Raw genomic sequence first — 17,857 nt, forward strand, 5'->3', positions numbered from 1 at the left:
CATCTCTGGTGAGGTTTTTAACTACAGAGCTGATGGGTGAAACAGCATATCTTCACATCAGTCCTCAGTCTGTCTTCCTATTTCCTCTGTTTTGCTATTTCTGTTTTAAAATACAGTTGCTTGAAACAAAACATTTTATTTTCAGTGCATAGAATTCGTCCTGCTGACAAAAAGCAATTTTTCATTTGTTCTAATAAGTAAAAGGACAAGGAAATAATTTTTTACTATTTTTTTTCAATTCAGTAGCCAAAGTGAATATATAACACCCCCAATCATACCGCAAACCTTAAAAACCAAAAGCAAACAAAAGCAGAAGGCTGTTGAGAGACATGGGTGTAACCATCTACTCCTAGTGGGTCACTGTTTCCATGCTTTGCAGTCTTCGGGCAGCAACGCAGAGATGCAGGAGGAATCCAGGAGCATGCCAGAGCTACATAAGGCATCTTCTGTAGCTGATTTGCCCTTCCATATGACACTATTTTCATGTGGTTTTGCTCCCTTCTGTGCAGTGGAGAAGAGTGCTGGGCTGTCCAGCTCTGAGTGAACATCAGATAATGATTACATTCTTACATAGGAATTTCTGCAGCCTCAGGGGAGGGGAGAGAGAGTTTGAGTGTCTTACATTACCTTTTCTGTCTCTCCAGAAAGGTTTTTTGAAGACCATGAAAATGTTGTTGAAGTGTTATCAGATTGGACTCGAGACACTGAGAATAAGATTCTGTTTTTGGAAAAAAGTGAAAAATATGCTTTATTTAAAAATCCCCAGGTAAGCTAACATGGTATTTGGATAAGAGTCTAAAATTATGTCATTTAGTCTGTATGCTGCCTATTGCATTATTGCATTATATAACTGCCTGTTGCTTTCAGCTCTGTCAGTTCGGAATTAGAGAAAGCAAAACTTGTACTTTCAACTAAAAAACCCAGAATGTTGAATGCAAGGGTTTGAAAATTAGTGCTTTCTGTTCCTTTCTGATACTATTAAAGTCCCATCTGCAGTCATAAAAAAATGAAGCATGTAGTTCTCCACTGGTACAAGCTGTTGCTTCAGCACAGCTCTCAGAACTGGGGTGAGATGGCACAGCTGTAAAAACCTAGCCTTTGTCATTACTACAGTTTCTCCACTATTTCTGCTGATGAAAATCAACATTTCCTTGAAGGTCCAGTTTTTGACAGTTGTACGTGAAACTTCATAAAGAGTATGCTGAGTACTACAGAGAGTTTATCTGGATTTCATTTAGACTGGCAAGAAGAGTTGGTGATCAGTAACTTGTGCACGCTAACTTTGTAAAAAGAGGGTCTGCACACTGAATTGGGTCAAATTATTCAGGATAGGTGTATACACAAATGATTTTTTTCTTGTGGTATGTGGTCAAAACCGTATTTACAAACACCCTAGCACATACAGTTGATGGATTCTGGGGCACTAGATCTTTTCCCCTTGTCAGCGGTCTGTTAGCTCACTGAGCATCTGGTTTGTTCTTGAGGGCAGCAAGAGAAAAATGAGCAATTCAGCATTGCCAAAAAAATGAGTCAAATATATAATTTGGCAGCACATCTCACCAAGCTGCTCATTAGGAATTTTTTTTTAGAATGAGACAGTGTTTCAAATAAAACCTGCAGAGAGGAAGTTTCCTTCATTGACATAACAAGTATCCACAGTCAGGGAAAGAAAACTTATCCTGCAGCGTACATGGATTGATGTTGATTTTTAATATGGAACAGCAAAGCCAAGTTTGGAAGTAAAACATACATGTTGGCTCAAGATGTCGTACTTTCTAATGCACATAAACATACCTAGCAGCAGAGGTTCAATTGTACATTTGATTCGTATACTAGTAGTGTTATTTGGGTAAGTGGCCTAGGGCAAGGCTGTGAACCTTCCATAGGATGTAAATCTTTGATGAAGATTCTGGGCATTTTGATTGCAATGAACTTTAGAAATAAACATGACCTAAACCAAAACCAGAATAAGAGTGTAGCTCTGTCCTCCCATCTCAGGATATGCTGAGCTTGATCTGGACATGTCTGTAGTCCTTGAGCTTCAGCCCCTCTGTGATAAGCTCTAAAATGAACAGCCTACGGAAACCGCATCAGTTGTGGCTATCACACTGTTGAAATATTTTGCCAGTAATAAAGTCTAACCATCTGTCAGGCTTAGTAAATTCAAACATTGTGAGACAGGCAGAATAGTACAGTCACATTGGCGGTTTGTCTTTTTGGCAGAAAATAATCAGTATGGTACAGACAGAGCTCACACTAGATAATAAAACATGATCTGGAGTGACTCCCTGAAAAGGTAAACCAAGCAGAAATGCTGAGTTGGTGGGTGGCAGAGTGTATGATTACGTAACTAAGTACTGATGGAAATTATGATGTAACCAATAGGAAACTGAAATCTAGTGCTCTGATACTGTATTCTCTGTATATTCAGCCACCTCCTCCTAGCTTAGTCAAGCTTGCCTCGTAAACTCATTTTGTGACTACAGAAATTGCAGAATGCTTTTTTTGACACAGCCCATGGTAGTAATGCAGCAGCAGTTGGATTCCTTGTTGGTCTTATTTAGTGCTCATTCTGTTGAAGGTTGTCTGTGGAGATCTCACAGTTTTATAACTTGCAGATATTTTTCTGGAAAAAAAGAGGCAAATTCCAAAGGTGTCCAGGTGCCTACAATTTATTCTTAGACAAATTAGTGATATGAAATTTTCATTACAGAGGTTTGACACAATTAAATGCTTTAAAAAAATCTTATTATAAAGATGTCCAGATGCATTGCTAAAACAAGTGGACCTCTGGAGGTCTGTGACCTGTGCCAATATTTGTTGTTTCTTTCTGTGAACTAGTCACATACCTGGTATAGATTAAACGACAATTAATTAAACGCTTCATCTTCTAAAGAGGAACTGAGGTTTTGAAATGCAGGATTTCTCCTCTATGTGCTAGCAACTTGCTGCTCAGCTAATGCCAGTGGCTTTTTTTGAAGATGGTCATTCTTGTCATGCAGTACTCTCTAATATATTTCTGCAGCTTTGTTTCTGAAAACAATTTTTTAAAGTATTTGGAATACATTTTAGAAAAAGCATCTGCAAAATCCTTAGGTGTCCCCCTCTTCATGAAGACGGGCACACTTTTGCCCTTTCCTCACCACGATATAGTTTACACTGCAGGGAACTCACAGTAAAAGACTGTTCCATGAATGGCATCAGTGACTCATCACAAGTCTATGACTACAGCGTGAAACAAAAACGCATATTGGTGCATGTGCAAATAAAGAAAACCTTTATAACATAGAATGGCGATGCTTTGTCATGTGTTTGAATGATGCTGTGCTTGACTCTTGAAAGGAAAGGTTGTCAGGTCTCAACGCCTTTTTTTAAAAAGGTCAAAGAATAATTCTCAGCTAAAAGAGACTCTAAAAAAAAAGAAAAATATAGGAAATGCTTTTGCATCATTTAAACAAGGTTATTGGTAAGGGGCAGCTGAATCTAAACTGCTGACTGTAAATGCTGGTCACGCTCTTAGAACATGATATTTGATTTTTGCTTACATGGATTTTTATTTCCTTGTGTTTCTCTTTTGCTGATACAAGCAGACAGGATAAATTCAAACAGTGCAGGTGACACCACATGCATATGGGGTTTGTTGAGGTTTTTTTGGTTTTTATTATTTTTGGACAGTATTTATGAAAATTAATGAAAATCTGTACAGTGAGTACTTTATGCTTCTGCTCCCTCATATGTAAGCCAAAAGCAAGAGCTATACACGCCAATAGAGAACCCTTACACTGAATTGACATTTTATTTCTTCTGAAAAGCAAGAGCACTAAACAGTGTGAGAAGGAGGTGGAGTAAGAATTTGTAGTGTCTTTCATAACAGGACAGGTATAGTGAGTTTCACACTTGAATATTTATTCTGAAGTCAGTGAAACTGGGCTAGTGTCCACCAGGTGATACTTTTTGTTTTTCACCACTTTGGCCACCTTTATCAATCAAGGTTTTTCTTTTATCTGCACTGTTACCCAGTGAAGGAAATGTAGAAGGCTGGCAGGGAACCTGATTATTGAGTGTGCTGGCAAATGCGCAAAGAAATAGAAGTGAGAAAAAGGAAGTGTTTTTCACTGTACTCCTACTATTTAGTAATCTTAATTTCTTTCCCTATTAGTGTGTCTCAGACCATGGTATAGTTTCAAGTTGAAGATGCTAGTTCAATAGATATTTTTCTTTTTCTGCCTTGGAACTGTAACACAGAAACAGTCTTTAGACATTTGAACCATTTTGCAGGTGACTTTTAATCAGCCTATTAAGCGCTTTGCTGTTAGCTGCATCCTAGCTTATGTACGTCTTTCATTTGTTCCATGTTCCCCCTCTTTGATGATGAAGACCATCATCCTCAAGGCATGAAATGTCAGCTGTAGTGATTTCTTCAAACATTATAAAATCAAGTAAACAGACTTGAAAATCCATTTTTGGGGGCTTCAAAAGAGCTCTGCCTTTAGCTTCATTTATTTATTTACAATTGTGATCTTCAGAGCAATTATAGGTATCTTCTAATATTTTTAATGTGCATTTTTTTAAGGGACACATCATGATACAGGTTGCAGATATGACTGTGTTCTGTTTTATTTTTTCTGCACAAATCGTGCTGCATTCAGTACACAGTTGCAATAGGCTGAAATGGGATGTGAGCTGGCTAGTTCTTGCCTCATTATTCCAGGTGCAGTTTGGATGAATGTAAACAGGCAGCTCATTGCACAAAGAAGATAGTCATGAGTATGGAGCAGCTGCCTTGTTTGCTGCACGCTGTCTGATCTCTGCTGTTGCGGACTTTGCAGATCTTCTGGAAAAACAGTTTCAATAGCTTGAAAGCAAAAATACAACCTAAATGGAAAGGGAAGCAGAGGGAGGATGCTGCCTTGAACACCAATTTTTTGCTATGTACTGACAAGTAGCTGCTGCCTTCCAGCTTGGATGGGGCTGCGTATGAAAAAAGATTAAAGGTATGAGAGAGGTGCTGTTTCATTTAGGAAATTCTTTTTTACAAATAGAGACACATGGAACACTGATCAGAGAGTTTGGCAGTGCAATAGTTAAGGCTACTGTTTCTACCATGATCCAAGTTTGGTTTGCTTATATGCCACCAGAGATGCTCTTTGAAACTATTGAAAACACCTTCTGTCTTCCACTGTTTGAGGGTTCTACAGTGGAGAGAGATACAGCCTGAATGTTTTTACCTACCTTTCCACACAAAAGGAGATGGCTGTATCCCTAAGTGGAAAGGTTGAATGCATAGACTAGTGATACTTCACAGTACAAAGCACAAAATTAACTTAATCTGTCTATAAAATCTTTACAAGATTTTCTTTTGTGCATATGGAATTTCCTGCTAATGTAAAGCCATGGGTCATCAGCTAGTTTTGCCACTGTCCTGCATAAGCACAGGAGGAAATGCTGGCGTAATGTGTCTTAAGGATGTCATAACTGGCTAGCAGTACATGTCAGAACTGCCACTGTAGCTCTGCATTAGTCTGAGTCAGGCAGAATGGCATGGGAGAGCAACTGGCTTTGTATCAGCTTCAGCTGGTCTGGGGTGTGTAGGCACAGAGAATAATTCAGCAAAAACGCTCAACTGCTCATCTCTGCAGCAAATAACTGAAACCATGCAAACAAAGCAAACCCAATGACAAAGTGTGCCAGCGTACTTTGTTTTGTTTGTTAAAATAAGCCTTTATGTTTGCTTTCTTATCTTATCAGCCCAAGAGGATGAATCCATCCTGTTAAGTAAGCTCAACTCTCTATCATGAGAAAGACATTGCCTTTGAACATAAAAATAGTTAATTCTCAAATCTGTAGATGAGCTACCCTGTAGCCACATCTTGTCCCATTAATGACCTGACATCCCAAACCAAACATGCATTTCCCAGTGGTGTCCTCAGACAGGAAAGAGCTTGCCTTTTATCATGACCTTTGACTACTGGACTTGGAATGACCTCTTGTGGACACATGTGGTTTGCCTCCTGTACAAGGAATACTTCTGATCAAAAATAGGAGACCACACAGTGATAAAACAAGTACAGTGTACAGTCTGCTCCCCAGGTTTTTAGCCGCTGACAAATAATAAGTACCATGTACTTCCAGATTTCAGGGCCGAGACATAAAGGAGGTAATCAGTAATAAATGAAATGTGTGTTGACAGGTGAAAGATGACAGTGTACATCTGTGTAACGTTGGTGTAGGTGACAGAGCCCTGTTTCCCTAATGAAAAAGAGCATTTTTAGAGATCTAGCATGGATATCATTACAAACTTTCTCTCTTTACCAGTACAGGGTGGTCTGTGTTTCTGCTAAATAAATGCCAGATGCCTGAATGTGAATCAGTTGTAATCAGAGGAGCTTTGTTTTCTTATTATCAGTGCACTGAAGGTTGACTGAGCCAGATGAATGCTCTCCCCGCCAGTAGTAAAGCTGATGAGCCAGGCCTTGTTGAGACAGTGATAAAGGTGTACTTACCTTGATAAATCTTCATTGTGTATTTTAGGGGTTGTACTATGTCTTTATAATGATCTGTAGAAGAAGGAGACTTAAAGCTTGCATGTCCCTCTACTTTCCAAATCCATCCCAAAGCCTAGAGGCCCAACCCAGCCTAACAGTGCCCTCTGAGGTTTCTCTTCAAACCTTCATCAATGCAAAAGTGGGTGTGCCAATATCAACCCAGCAGTGCTGTGATAGTGCTCCCTGTCAAGAAGGGGTGTTGCATATGTGCAGAGGACTTGGCTGCAGCTGCTCAGCACAGTATCTTTTTTTCCAGTGCAATGAGTGGAGCATTGTCACTCAGTCAGACCTATGGTTTTGGACCGCATAGGCAGACATCGCTGTATGGGTTGTACTGACAACACACTTTTGAGCGGGTTTTGTTTTGAGCTGGTTTGGGTTTTTTCCACTATGAATACTGTCTTCAGATGCAGTCATGAAGCTGTGGTCCTTAGTGTTTGCTTACCTTCGTCCATGGACTAAAAATGTGCCCAGGCAGTCTGGAGCCAGCTATGTGCTGCTGCATATGCTAGAGAAGAACGCTGCTGTTTCCTGGCTTAACTGTCTATTGTATTGATTGTTCAAGTTTCTTTTCTTATGTTCATACCACACACATGGCATCAGCATAGGCCAGATTGCAGGTGGCTGTGTTTCTGATGTCCCCTGTCTGATTTAATGTGAACTTTTAAGAAAGCCGTTTTTAAAGAACTGTTTTTGAGATCATCCACACCTCTTCCCCTTCCTCTCCTGGTGCCCCTCCAAAAACTGTCTGCTATGAGGCTTGCGTTCTGGCAGACAGCTGTTCACAGCGCTGCTTGAAAAAGAAGATGTGGTTGTGTGGAAGAGCACGGTTTCACTTCAGATAAACCTCGTTGCTGTAAACATGGTATGCTGGCAGGGCAGATTTGCTGCTTATTTGTTTCTTTCCTATACTGTAGCAACAGTGTGTTCCTTCATTTACATACTTCTCATTTGTCTTTTGGTAATGTTTACATTTGTGTTGCAGTTTAGTTTTTGTGGAGTTCCAGGCATGTAAATATGTTGCCACATTCTCATAGTCTTGAGACATGAAAAAATTGAGAGATGAAAAGTCAGATAAACTCTTAGTTTTCTTCCCACAGAATTGCTGAAGAATTACAGAATTAGGAGTAGTTTTTAAGTAGATAACTTTCAAAATTTGTCGGGTTTTTACAATTCTGTCTACTTCCTAGACAAAGGTGTTTGCTTTATGCCCATTGTTCTGCAAACTTAGCTTTTTAATTAATTCCGGGGAAATCAGTAAGACTGTCCCATGCATCAGGTATTTTCCAAACCCAAGCTCCTCTTCTGCATGTACTTTTGTTTAGAAAATGATAAAACATGAGAACTTTGAGTGTTATCATTCTGGCCTCAAGCCCATGGATCCAAATGCTACTTAATGCATGGCAGAGCTCCTTGATCTACCTGTTTCCTTCACGCCCAGCTGCCTTACAGTCTACAGGCAGCTGGGCTCTGCTATCTGGCCATGCTTGCTGCTGAGCAAAGCCACTGCACATGCTCTGGCACACACGTCCTAGCATGCTCCTGAGCTACCTTCCCACTGCCGGAATTTGCACATATGTCCCAAGTGCTGTCCTTTTGTCTCTGTACAATGCAGATGGATGTAAAATTGTTTTTGCTGTTTAACAGTGGGTGAATTTATTTTTACTGGTAACTGTGTACATGAGGCGCTGCGCTTCCTTACTTGCAGGGGCCGACAGGCACTGGGTCCTCTGAGGGCGGTTGCAGCTTCACAGCCCTCTGTCACAGAAGCAGAGGGTCATTTCAAAGTGTAGGCTTTTGTTTCAGTAGGCTGGAGCACATGTGCCAAGATATCATGGTGATCATTTCTTCTAGATTTTTTAATTCCTTCTTCAGTGCATAAAAATACTTTGCAGAACATGAGCAGGGGTTTAAAAGTAGAAAGTAGTAACTTTGGATAACGGCTTTGGCATATAAGCACTTTTATTAAAAATTAATAGCCGATTTATATCCAGAGTGCCAGATATGAAGCGTGCAAATTACCAAATTGAGTTGTTAGGAAAAATGCTTTCTAGCCTTTTGATACTGCATTGTATTCATCGTATATCAGCATGCAATAAAATGTGTAATAACATAGGAAGTGGTGAAAACTGGAGTGATAAAATCAAACCCATTGATCCAGAAAAACAGCCAAAAACATAAGCCAGTGTTTTTAAAATTTTGGGAGGCTGTATATACATAGGCAAAATTAATTTTGTATTACTTTTGAATTATATTCAAAATAAAGAATTAAAACTCATGAGCAGGCAGCTGTGATTAAAGTTTTCTATAAGAAGAGTCCATAAGCATCTGCCTCTTGCATCTGCTGGCTTGGGTACTCAATATTGAAAGACTGAGTAACTATTGAATGGGTTTGTAGTGATCTAGTTACTTGTATTGCTGTCCTTATAATGAACATCACTTTCTTCTGTGTCTTCATCAGAATTTCTACCTGGCAAACAAAGGGAAGAATGAAAGCAAAGAAATGAATGATAAAAACAAAGAGGCTTTACTGGAGGTAAGCCAACTTTCTAGGTTGATGATGCAAATGTCACCAAAACTCTGCCACCATCTGCATCTGCTCTGCAACAACAGCGTTTAGTTCTTTGTGGGCAAATGTGTCACAGCAGGAAGTTCTGTGATGGTCGGTGTCTTTGTGTCTAAGATTTAATATGTGGATTTTCCTCTGCATCTGCTGCTCACCATTAAAAATGCAGATTGTATCTCCTATCAGAGAAATTAAACGATGGAGAATTATTTTGTTGTTGTAGACCCCAATGACTTGAAATGTTTTTACTTAGTGTTTCTATGAAGAGTAATGCCATCGTAACAATAAAAGTGGTGTTATACAAATATGAATAACAGAATCAGCTGTGCCACACCCTTAGGCCAGCCCTTGTGACTTTATATTGTTAGATCAGTAGCAAACAATTATCTTTTGGGTTAGAAGTAGCTGTACCTCTCACTACCTCAAATTATTAGCTGTACTACAACAGAAAAAGAACCTTTGCACTTTTCCAGAAAGTCTGTTTAGCCTCTTGCCTTTCCTGCTGAAACATTGTATGTTTTACTTCAGTTGTATGTTTGAGAGAGAAAAATCCAGAGCTATATGAAAAAGATTATCACAGTTCTCCTGGCAAGCATTTTGACTTTGGTAAAAGTTCACAAGGGAAATGCTGTTCTCAGGTGACTGAGGATTCCCATTTCAAAATTAGTGCATCTCATGAAGGTACCAGATGTCAACCAGCAGAAGTCCTGGTAAATTCTAAATGAAAACATGAAGTGATAAGTGTGTTGGCGTTAAAAATTACCCAACAGTAGGTCCTTCAAGCAAACAATGAAGTATATTGGTTTAAACAGTGTTGTAAATGCTAGCATGTATTTCAAAGTGAAGGCAGAGATTGAGGGGGATTTTTTTCTTTAGCTGTTTTTAGAGCTCTAAGCAGTCTCTAAAGATTCTCTCTACAGAAGTATTTATATACAGAACCTATTGATACAGCAATAGAGAAAAAACAACAGCAGCAGTACCAACCATTCTGTTCTATTGCCTTCACTGAGCACATCTATGTCTAGTTAAAACCTTTTGTAGGTTTTTGCTTGACCCTTTAGAGAATGGAGGTTTTGCGAGCCTTCTTCTCCAGTGTGAGCACCGCTTGCACAGCTGAGTTACCACATTAGGTTGGAAAAGTTTCCTTTGCCTGTCTAAGGTGTTCATCTCCCTGGTAACTGCATTCCCCATGTTCTTATGTTCACTGTCACAGGAAATGTCTTTATTTTTCAAGGGAGCATTTTTCTGCTATTTATTAATAGAGTTGTGCTTAAATCAATTTATTTTGTGTATTATTATTCTTGTGGCACAGGAAAGCTTCTGTGGGACATCTGTCATTGTGCCAGAGCTTGAAGGGGCCCTTTATTTAAAAGAAGATGGAAAAAAGTCCTGGAAGAGGCGTTATTTTCTTCTACGAGCTTCTGGAATTTATTATGTACCCAAAGGAAAAACCAAGGTCAGGAAGCCAAATAATCCTTTTAGCAATAAAACAATTCATGGAGGTGAAAGTGAAGAACTCCCAAGGTGACATTTTAAGAGCACTCTCTGGTGCATCTGAGAGAGCTGGGGGTTTTTTGGTTTAACTCTGACTACACCACTTGTGCAAATATTAGAATGTAGTCACTGAGTCCTGTCATGTTTCTCTCCTTTTGATTTCTATGGATAGATAAAAGCATTAATGAAATAGCACTCCCCCAGAAGTCAGTAGGGGAAAGAAAAACAGCACAGCACCCTTCAGCTGGTGTTATGTTGCCAAAATGCTTCACTGTTATATGGGTTCCCTGTGGAAGAATATTTAAAAAGTTATCAAGTAAACTAATTTCTTATCACAAAAAAGGTGGAATTTTACTTTGATACTGACTTTCTGCACCAGTAACCAGCATGCAGAAATGCTATACATTTTTTCCTACAGTGATCTTTACCTAGAGAATGCATTGTGCCTTTTAAGGCTTTTTAAGACTGCCCTTTGTGTAGAAAGAAGTGAGATAGAAGCATCCACCTGACTGAATCAAATGCACTGACATTTAGTATTGCAAAATATTTAAAGGCTCTAAATTGTCAGCACTGGAGAAGCAAAGGGATCCTGAACATGTTGCACATAAGGGCGACTGGCTTCTCATTTCCACAATGATGAGGTAGAATGATGGCTTCTGGGACTGGTGGTTTGTTGGGTTTTTTTTAATTCTGAAAACCACTTCTAATACCACTTACAGCTCTGCTAATGCTTCATATTTGAAAATTCTGGTGCCGCTGATCGAGCTTTACTGTTATGATTTGTGCTATGAGACTTAACTGTTCTGCTGTTCCCTGATTAAATTACAAAGGAAAAAAAAAAATTGATAGCTTGTAAAGGAATGCCGTGCTGCCGCTCCAGTGACCTGTGTTTATAACCAAATCTCAGTGAAACACAGACCTAGATTACCTTGCTGCTTTCACAGCAATTTATTTTGACTTTACCTGACCCTGAGATAGTGGCTTTCAGTCCTCAAATCATGTTGCACACACACAACATCCTATCAATTAGGAGCTAGAATGCTATTTGGAAAGCACTTAAGGTGGAAAGAGTATAAGAATAGTCAAGTAAAAGTCCATCTTTGACATTTCCTTGTAGCCTGCCTCCAAAGATGGCCAGTAGCAAAGTGCCAAAGCAGGGCGAGCATATACTGATAGTTACCCAGCCTTTTTTCGTCATCCAGTGATACCTGTTTCAGTGACTTTCCATCATAGTGCAAATGAGGCAAGTGCTGTCTTTTTTCAGGTGACAGACTGAAAACATAGGCTCAGGATGGAGCCATGCAGTCACCTTGTAACAGCTGTTTTAGTTTAACACTTTATTGCCTTTTCGTTGTTACAGCCTGTGTGCCACCCTGCCTATAACTGAGCCATTTCAAAGAACTGTTATGAGTGCTTCAAACTCACTATATTACCAACTCAGCCACTCACAGGGATTGAGGACCTTGAATCTAGTTCTTTAGGAGATAGTCACAGCTCTTTAAAATGGTACCACAATCATCTGTTTGCTCCTGCTTCTCTAACAGCCTTCGGCAAAAGGATGCACATGTCCATGCCTCAGCCATTCCAGAGAAAATCAAGTCTCTTAGCTCGAATCTGTGTTTAATGGTGATTTAAGTTAGTTACTGCACTCTGTATTGGAACAGCTGAGGCTCAGGTACACATGTCTTTTGTGGAGACAATAATCTCTGGTAGGTGAGCAGGGTGCAGTGAGGGTGCTAAACATCTTAAAGCACTGCAGCAGAATTCAGTAGAGCTCTTCAGTCAAAGCCCTTAAATTATGAGAGTTCATTCCATGTCAGGGTGGTATGAAGAGTGCACATGTGCCTTGCTGCGGTCATTCAGTTGTGGGTAAAGTGATCTTTCATTGAGGTACAGAAACAAACAGTTGGCGGACGATAATATCTTCAACTGCTGCCGCTGTTTTGAAATTCATCATGTAATCATGTTTTCACTTGTTATAGAAAAGCAAAGAAGTCTGGCATACCTTTGGCACTTTGTGTTGGCTGTAAAATACATTGCAAACGTGAAAATACAGGGACATGTTCAGATAATTTTACACACGCGCCTGTGGTGTTTTTAGTTGTTTTGGTCTTTTTGTTAACAAACTAGGCAGCAGTCAGCACTGCTGTCTTAGTTTCCTTCTTCAACATTACTGTACTTCTGTCCCATTCAAAGAAAACATGCTGTTATCAAACAGGGTCACAAAACAACAGAATCAGAATTGCTGATACAATTTTAAAACTTGTTTCTGCTAATTGTGTTTCTTTGTCATGTTAACATGGCAGAAATACTAGCAATAAGTGCCTTTGTCCCTTGCATAAAAATTTGTTCCTTACTTAGAAGAAAATAACAACTGCATTCATATTGGTCTTAATTGCCATTACCTGGTTTGTAAAGGAAAGGAACAACTCATTATACTGCATGGATTGGAGCATGTTTGGGAACTTAAAGTGTTGGAAAATCCTAGGTCCACACAGTCAATGACAAAATCCCTGACATCAGCTTCAGGGGAGACAGGGGAGAGAGAGAAGCCCTGTCTACATACAGTATGGAGTGTTTCCTCTCCCCACAAATCTTACTTGCAAACTCAGTTTGTAAATAAACCCAACTCAAGGGCGTGTTGTAATGAAAGTATCAATGGGAATGAAAACAGCATAGAAGAACCATCACATGCAGAAATATAACCCCATTCTTAGGGGTAGAGAGGGTTTGTGGTTTGTTTTTTTCTTTTTTCTTTTTTCCACAGTTTCCTGATTTCTCAGTTTAGCCAACAGTGACCATGTGACACAGCCATTTTTGCATTTCCACTCAAAGGATTGCAAAAGTTACACTTTGTATGCAGAATTCTGCACTGAGAAGTGTGCCAGCAACAGAAACCTTGTTACTTTAGCAATATATTGTGAACAAGCAAATATTACAATAAACTGAAAAGGAATGATGCCAGGAAATTTGAGAAAATTCAAAGCAAAACAGATGAAATGTGTGCTTATTTCCTGATGAGAGTTTGTTTGTTACATATACCAAAGAAAAACAAGCTCCCAAAGCAATTTAGAGCCCCAAACCTTCTTTCTCTGCTCAGAATTGTAAGGGTGTGGTTGCCAGGCCTATATCTATTTTACTAAAGTTATTTCTTAGTATGGTCTTATTAGCCATAAGCCAAAATCTCCACACAAAGCAATAAAGCACAGCAAAAACAGAACAACAGCAAAATGTTGCACTGTGTTATATATTATTCCTAATATGTACTGACCCTCTTCCAATTGTTAGTTTAAGAATGCACACACTTAAAATTCATCTTTCTCCAGTCAACTTCATGACAGTTAAAAAAATAAAAAGCATTGGCATTCATACACTTGAAAAAAGTCCTATTAATAAGTTTCACATCAAAATTCATATTTTTCTAACAATGATGTGTTTGGTTTTCATTTGTAGACATCACAGGATCTGGCATGCTTCATTCAGTTTGAGAATATGAACGTTTATTACGGTTCTCAACACAAAGTGAAATATAAGGCACCTACAGATCACTGCTTTGTCTTAAAGGTAATGTACAAGAAAAATAAGTTCTGCAAATGTCATACACAGTTTCTTTTGTATGTAGACATGTTTAAGTTTGAACCTCCAGGGACCCTGGTGAGATAGAATACCTCCTGCAAAATCATGTCTATTTTCTTCCTCACTTCATTGTTGATCAGCAACATACCTTTAGAACCTTAATTTTAAGGACTGGTAGTCCTATCATATATGTCTACACTGCATCTATAAAGTTGTCTTCAAAACAAGGCTGAATATGCTTCCAGTAACTGACTGTTCAGGTGACTGGACACATCTGGACAAATGGCACACAAGACAGATATATGATGAGAAGACTGTCAGTCCCTAATGTTGACGTTATGAGCACTATGGACTATGTACTAAAAAGTATGTCTACTTTTTATTTGCAGTGTAGTCATACCTGTTGAGTGGTTTGTTGAACTGAGATGCAAAATCTTGCAGGAACAGACATCTCAGATGACGTATTTTATTGCACTTGTGTCAGAAGGGCAAAAGACATTGTTCACCCACTCATGAAAATCAGTGCTTGCTGTTGAAGTAAGTATCTCATTGCTGCCTCTCCAGGTAATAGCACTGCAAATAGGCTGGGAATTCTGCATTCCTCTCAGGAAAAGAATCCCATGCTTTTCACATAATTCAGATAGCAGAAATGAAGCTTTGAGGTTGCAGTAATTAGGCCTTGTTTGCTATCTGTCATTAATACAGATTTGAGAATACAGTGGGATTACTGTGTATAAGACAGAAGATAATCTTGTTGCTGCTTCTCTATTTAAAGGCCTGCAGTGCAAACAAGATATTAGAAAACACAGTATCTTGCCATCTCAGAAAAAAAGTATGGGAAACATTCACATCAGAGGTCACTTATAATACCACATTTCTGGCTGTAGCTGCACACTTACAGCACTTTTTTTATTCAGTTTCAAAATGTCTGCTAGCCTAATTTACACATGGCCAAGCAGAAGTGGTTTATAGACCCAGACTTATTTTCTGAAGCAGATGTATCTAATTAACACAGATGAGCAGTTTTAATACTATAGTTCTCTGCTAAATGCTCTGCAAAAAACACTTTATCCTTTTTTGTAAAAGAGGGGTGAGCCTTCTGAAGTTAACAGGTAAGCATTATTTCTGAAAAATACAACTTCTAATGAAAAAAAAGGAAAAGGGGAGCTGATTTAAAAAATAAGGGGAAATTGATTTACTAAGATGCCTGGTCAAAGAAGTATCTGACTAATTTAATAACAGTTATTCACATTCTGTTCAGATGAAAATAAAAGCATGATTTTTGAGGTGTATGTAGCAATGTGTTTAACTTTTCACAATGATTAGGAAAACGTTCTGGTCTTATTGCCATCTTTTGTGAAAAGAGGTATGCTATAAATAAGAACTTACACAAAAAAAAGTCACAACTCGATTAAAATACTTGCTTTATTGGATGTGTGATGTTAGCACTGTACCCTTAACGTGAAATATGAAGAACAAGATCAGAAGCTCACTAGGGAAAGCTTTATGTGTAATAGGCTTATAAATGTATGAAACCTACTTAGCAAAACTGTTTGCTCTGATGCTTTTAAAATGTGTTTGCGGTACACTAGAACAAACCATATTGATAAGATCATTATATCTGAGCAACACTACTTAGTGATTAATAAATTATGTTACAGTGATTGTTCTTCATTTTAATTCCCACAAATCAGCATTTGGTAGGTTCCTGACTGGCTCAGTTTCAGGCTTGGCTTTTAACAGCTGTCTCCTGCAGTGGTTGGAGTTGGTCAGGAAGTATGGGCAAGTATTGATATCTTCAAATCTTCTGTTGTTTCAAAAGTGGAAGCCTCCCACTTAGGGTGGCTTTCTGAGGGTGATGCAATGGAGAGTTTCATATTTATTATAATTTCTGTACGTTAATTTGAATTCTGTATATACCTTTTTGAAGGCACGCAGCTGAGATGAGTTGTGGCATATCCTTCTCTTACCTTTGGAGGTTGGAGCTGAGGATGTAATACATCTTGAGATCTGCGGGCTGAGGGAAAGAGCAAAGTTAAATGTTGGTCTCTCTGATTGGATGCTTGGTGACACAAAAGTGTGTGGACAGGAACATAGAGCCATTTATTATACTTAGCCACATTTTGTTCCTATCTGTTTTTATATGGAAGTCTCCGAGAAGAAAGTATCTCTCTTGCTGGGAGACACTTGTCCTGAAATGTCAAAGGAAAACAAACCATCATCCTTGAGGTATTTCCCATCCTGCCATATTTTGAGAATAAAGTCCTCAAGATGAAATGACAGTACTTTTGCAGACAGGTGCGGTGAGCAAAAGGCAATAGATTTAACAGGTAAACATTTGTCTTTATTATACTGGTAACCTAGTAATTTTGAAGGAATTTGGATGCCCAGCTCAGTTCAAGCCAGATGGAAATTTCTCCACAGCCAAGGCTGCACTTCTGTGTCTTCACAGCTCTTCCATTCCCCTGTCTCGGGACAGTGAGCTCTGCAGAGGTTCTCTTCCAGTTACTTGATTGTGTTGGCTGCAGGAGAAGATATCTGTCTTTAAAGCAAATGGGGGAAAGTAATTGGAAGAATAGCAGCCATAGCCCATGCTAGCTGTTCACTGAGGATGGCTGTAAGTCAAAGGAGATTTTCACATTTTGGAAAATAGGTTAGTCTGCAGCCCTTGTTAGCTCCAGCAAGCTGTAACACCACTTGGAAAGTTTTTGAATAACCGCGTACCACTACATTTTTATAAAGAATTGTTGCTTTCTGAGGACCCCTTTGGGAACTGCTCTCTCAAGACAGTGAGCAGTCATCAGCCAAGTTACTTGCTCTGCTGTGTTTCGAACTTAAGAAACTGCCCAGCTCAGAGGCAAGAGACCAGCTTGTACTTCATAGTGCAGGAGAAATGCAAGGACTTAGCAGCTTCAGCAGTATCTTGCTTCTGTGTTAGGTGGAAAATCCTGCTGAATTCAGAACCAGACATAATTTTCCAGCTTTGAGCATTGAGTTGCAAAAATACTGTATTTATTTCTAACTGGTTAAGCTAATTGACATCCTTACTTGAAGAACAGGGGAAATGCCCTTTGTTCATTCAAATGGCAGCAAATGGCCAATGAGGTCGGCTGATTTGGAGTTGAATATGGCCTCATGCTTGAAGGAAGCATCCCTTCTTTTCCTTCAGTCCCCATTTGAATGATGAGCCTTCTAAACAAATAACTAGGCTAAAAACAGTAACATTTGTACCTGCCTTCAAAGGTCCTGTCTCATATTAGCAGGGAGAAAAGATATAACTTTTCTTTTTGCCTCCCCCCAACCTTGGTCATCTTTATGGTGTGTCTTTATGGAGGGAAGAGTCCTCAAGAGCTATTAGAAGAACGAGCAGAGCATTCCTGCCGTTTTTGCATCTATGTGCCAGGCATCACCAAGAACTTAGGGGAAAGAGGAACCCTATAACTAATGTTAATCACAACCCTGGTGACGTGGTTTTAGCTAGAAGAATGAGATTTCTCAGGTTATCTCACACTGCCCTGAACTATATGGGCTTTTGCCTCAAAGTCTCCATGACATTTCTTTGAATGTTGTTTCAGCTTGATCTCTCTAAACAGGATGCAGTTTTTTCTCCAGTTTCTTCTCTTAGGCTACAGTCAAGCGAGGGGCTTGCAGAGACAGTGAGTCTTTGGTCCTAGTG

General features: G+C 39.2%; 1 protein-coding gene across 2 annotated transcripts in view; it reads left to right on the forward strand.

The window, feature by feature from the left end:
* The window catches only part of APBB1IP (amyloid beta precursor protein binding family B member 1 interacting protein), a 71,661-nt gene that overhangs the window by 35,417 nt on the left and 18,387 nt on the right, over positions 1 to 17,857 (forward strand). For both annotated transcript variants that reach the window (XM_072854478.1, XM_072854477.1), the window contains exons 7-10: positions 645 to 766; positions 9,007 to 9,081; positions 10,424 to 10,567; positions 14,059 to 14,169. In XM_072854478.1, the coding sequence (XP_072710579.1) occupies positions 645 to 766; positions 9,007 to 9,081; positions 10,424 to 10,567; positions 14,059 to 14,169 (452 nt within the window). The remainder of the gene's footprint in view (positions 1 to 644; positions 767 to 9,006; positions 9,082 to 10,423; positions 10,568 to 14,058; positions 14,170 to 17,857) is intronic.

Source organism: Ciconia boyciana, chromosome 2, assembly GCF_034638445.1.
Source record: "Ciconia boyciana chromosome 2, ASM3463844v1, whole genome shotgun sequence".
NCBI lineage: Eukaryota > Metazoa > Chordata > Aves > Ciconiiformes > Ciconiidae > Ciconia > Ciconia boyciana.